Source organism: Pelophylax lessonae (assembly GCF_965119305.1).
Source record: "Pelophylax lessonae genome assembly, chromosome: 9".
Lineage (NCBI taxonomy): Eukaryota > Metazoa > Chordata > Amphibia > Anura > Ranidae > Pelophylax > Pelophylax lessonae.
The window spans coordinates 29,809,722-29,813,286 of NC_138776.1; the positions used below are offsets into that span (position 1 = coordinate 29,809,722).

The 3,565-nt window shown below is 41.5% G+C and overlaps 1 protein-coding gene across 1 annotated transcript; it reads left to right on the forward strand.

The window, feature by feature from the left end:
- Positions 1–895: 895 nt before the first annotated feature.
- LOC309563683 (olfactory receptor 1J21-like) lies at positions 896–1,831 on the forward strand (the record flags this gene model as incomplete). The annotated part of the gene is made up of 1 exon (XM_082268281.1): positions 896–1,831. The coding sequence occupies one exon, from the start codon at positions 896–898 to the stop codon at positions 1,829–1,831; it is 936 nt and encodes a 311-aa protein (XP_082124407.1).
- Positions 1,832–3,565: the final 1,734 nt, after the last annotated feature.

Sequence of the window (3,565 nt, forward strand, 5' to 3'; positions counted from 1 at the left end):
CATTTTTTTATATGAAATTCCCCCCCAAAAAATGTAAAAATCAAAATTTTTTAACATTTTTGGCCAATTTGTTTTCTGATACATATGTTTGGTAAAAAAAATCGCAATAAGCATATTTTGATTGGTTTGTGCAAAAGTTATTGCGTTTACTAACTAAGGGAAATATTTTTGTTGGGTTTTTTTTAACGAGTAATGGCGACGATCTGCGATTTTTTTTGCGGGACTGCGACATTGCGGCGGACAGATCGGACCCTTGACTGACATTTTTGACATTTTTGGGGTTACCAGTGACATCACTACAGTAATCAGTGCTATACATATGCACTGTTACTGTAAAAATGACACTGGTAGTGAAGGGGTTAAGTGTGTCCCTAGGGGCGCGTGATTCTAACTGTGATTGGATGTGGCTTGTGGTGTAAGAACAGAGATATACGATTCTGCATAGCAGAACCGTATGATCTCTATTCTTACACAGGGAAGAATGACAGGCGGCTTTGTTTACATTAGCCGCCTGCCTTTCTCCCGCTGTAACGGACAATCGCGAGTGCCCGACGGACATCGGGTCCGCCCGGAACACGCGCAGGGGGGTCCGTGAACGAGCGGGGGCGGGAGCGCGCCTCCAGCGGTGCGCGCTCGCCCCCTAGAGCCTCACAGGCTAGCGACGTAGTACTACGTCGCTTTGCCTGTGAAGGGGTTGACCGCCGCAGTAAATGTACTGTGGGCGGTCGGCAAGTGGTTAAACTTCCCTATAAACCCCCTTTTAAGGATTATGTGCAGGATTTATTTATAATTGTTAGTATGTTAATGAAAGCATATTTTATAAAAAATAATATTTTTTGTATTAAATAAATTAGTAAAAGTAAAAATTATATTTTCTTTCTTTCTTGCAAGGAAGATGGAGGAATGCTTGAACAGTACAGGAAATTTGTTTTACATTTCAGCGTTTTCTGTCTCTAAAACTGGACATCGTCTCCTTTTTACTGCCATTCTATTGATGTATCTGATAACCGTTCTTGGAAACATGACCATTGTTCTATTGGTGTGTTTGGTTCCTCAGCTCCATACTCCAATGTATTTCTTCTTGAGTAATCTTGCTATTACTGATGTTATATATGTTTCAGTTACTCTTCCAAAGCTGCTTTTCATACTCCAAACACATGACCATTGGGTGTCTTTCTCTGCCTGTATGACCCAGTTGTACTTCTTCTCTTTGTCAGCTGCTTCTGATGTATTTGTACTGACCTCCATGTCCTATGACCGATACGTAGCAATCTGTAAGCCGTTACAATATTCCTTACTCATGAGTAAAGATGTATGCATCTCACTGGCTCTGTCCACTTGGCTTATATCTGCAACTAATGCAATAATCAATTTGTTATCCACTTTTCTGTTATCCTTCTGTCTCACTCAAAAGGTTGACCATTTCTTTTGTGATCATAAAGCACTGTATGCAATAACCTCTAGTGATGTTACAAGCAGAAATATAGTTTTGTTATGTCAGGATGTAGTGTTGGCATCTTTTCCTTTTCTGCTTATTATGACCTCCTACGTATTCATCATCTCCACCATATTAAAAATGAATTCCTTGGAGGGAAGACTGAAAGCTTATTCCAGTTGCACTTCCCATCTCACTACAGTAATATTATTCTATGGTCCAATTATTATAATTTATGGTAAACCAGAATCTGAAGGGTCTAAGGAAGTGGAAAGGTTGTTGACTTTGCTTTATACGGCAGTGGTTCCAATGCTCAACCCGTTTGTCTACACTTTGAGGAACAAAGATATTTTAAATGCTATAAGTAGCATAAAACGAAAGAGGAACATGATTTAAAATAAATAATATTTTAGCAGATACTTTAGCTTATCTATTTTATCAGAGCAAGAATATTATACCATAGATTCGGCAAGATGTTGAAAATGCCATTTAGAGATTTTGTTTCATGCCTTCTTGATGGCATGTATATGGCTTCTGCAGCTCTGTTGGCCATACATTTTTGCCATTGACTGCCTATTCCAAAGATTTGGATTCTGACGCAGCCATCTGTATGTGAGATTAGGAATTTAAATTTGTCAGAGTCTTTCTGTAATACAATTATGACATATGGTTTGTGTTTTAACCACCCTCCGGACAACCCCCGCAATGTACTGTGGACAAGCAGCCTGTACAGGCACATAGATGTACTCCTCCGGGTACGGACTCCCCTCCTTCCATTTCCCGCTGTGATTAGACGCAGTGGAACTTTGTCAGTAGGTCCTGTCCAATGATTCATGACCGGGACCTGCTGATCAGCTGTGTCCAATCACAGCCCAGAGTCCTGTGTTGACAAACAACACAGGGCTCTGTACAGAGTGAAAGACCAGTTTTCTGTTCCGTTTCTGGACGAAATAGATATTTAGTAAAAGAAGCACACAATACACATTGTTAGGCACACAGTTAACCCTTTGATCATCCCTAGATGTTAACCTCTTCCCAGCCAGTGTCATTAGTACAGTGACAGTGTATAGTATTATCACTGATCACTGTATTAGTGTCACTGGTGATATCAATGTCAGTTAGTGTACCTCCCAGCCAGATTGCCCACCGCACTATCACAGTCCCACTATTAGTTGCTGATCACCACAATTAAAAGTATAAAAAGATAAATAAATACAATTTCCAGTATATATTGCATAGTTTGAAGACTATAACTTTCACACAAAACAATCCATATACACTTATTGGGGTGTCTTTTACCAAAGACATGTAGCAGAATACATTTTGGCCTAAATTTATGAAAAAATTTGTTCCTAAATTTTTTTATTGGATATGCTTTATAGCAGAAAGTAGAACATATTGTTTTTTTTTCACAATTTTTGTTCTTTTTTTTCTGTTTATATCATTAAAAATAAAAACCCGGAGGGGGGGCATGGCCAGAATGTGATACAAGATGGACGCTTAGCCTTGATCTCCTGCTCCTTGAGGTCCTGCTTTTTCCCCTCCTCGAGGTCCTGCTTTCTCCCCACCAAGCCATTTAAACTTGCTCTCTCACCCACCAAGCATAGAGGAAATGTCAAGGAGCACCTCTGCTACCCGCTCGAGATCTCCACGGGACACAAGCGAAAATCCATCTCGAAATATCCCCAAGATCTTCAGGTCCCGCTCGAGAGACATGCGGCCAGCCCAAGCCTCCTGTCACAACTCGCCATCCCCATACAGGAGCACTCCTCCCAAGCATCCAGGATCCCAGCCGGTTGGCCCGGGTGCATTCTTCGCTATTAGCCTCAGTGACCTACAGGTAGTAGCCGCAGACATCAAGGCTTCAATAGCAGCAGCGATAATGGACCTGAAGATGGAACTACATACCATAACCTCCAGAGTCGAAGAGGTGGAGAATGTCACTTTGCGCCATGATGCTTCACTCTGCCACATGCAGCAGCTCACGGAGTCGCATTCTATTCATCTTAGGGATCTAAACAGGCACATGGAAGACTTAGATAATCGCGGCCGTTGCAACAATCTGAGAGTTGAGGGGTGCCGGAATCTGTAGATTATCAACATACCCCACAAGCTATCGTTTTCATCTTC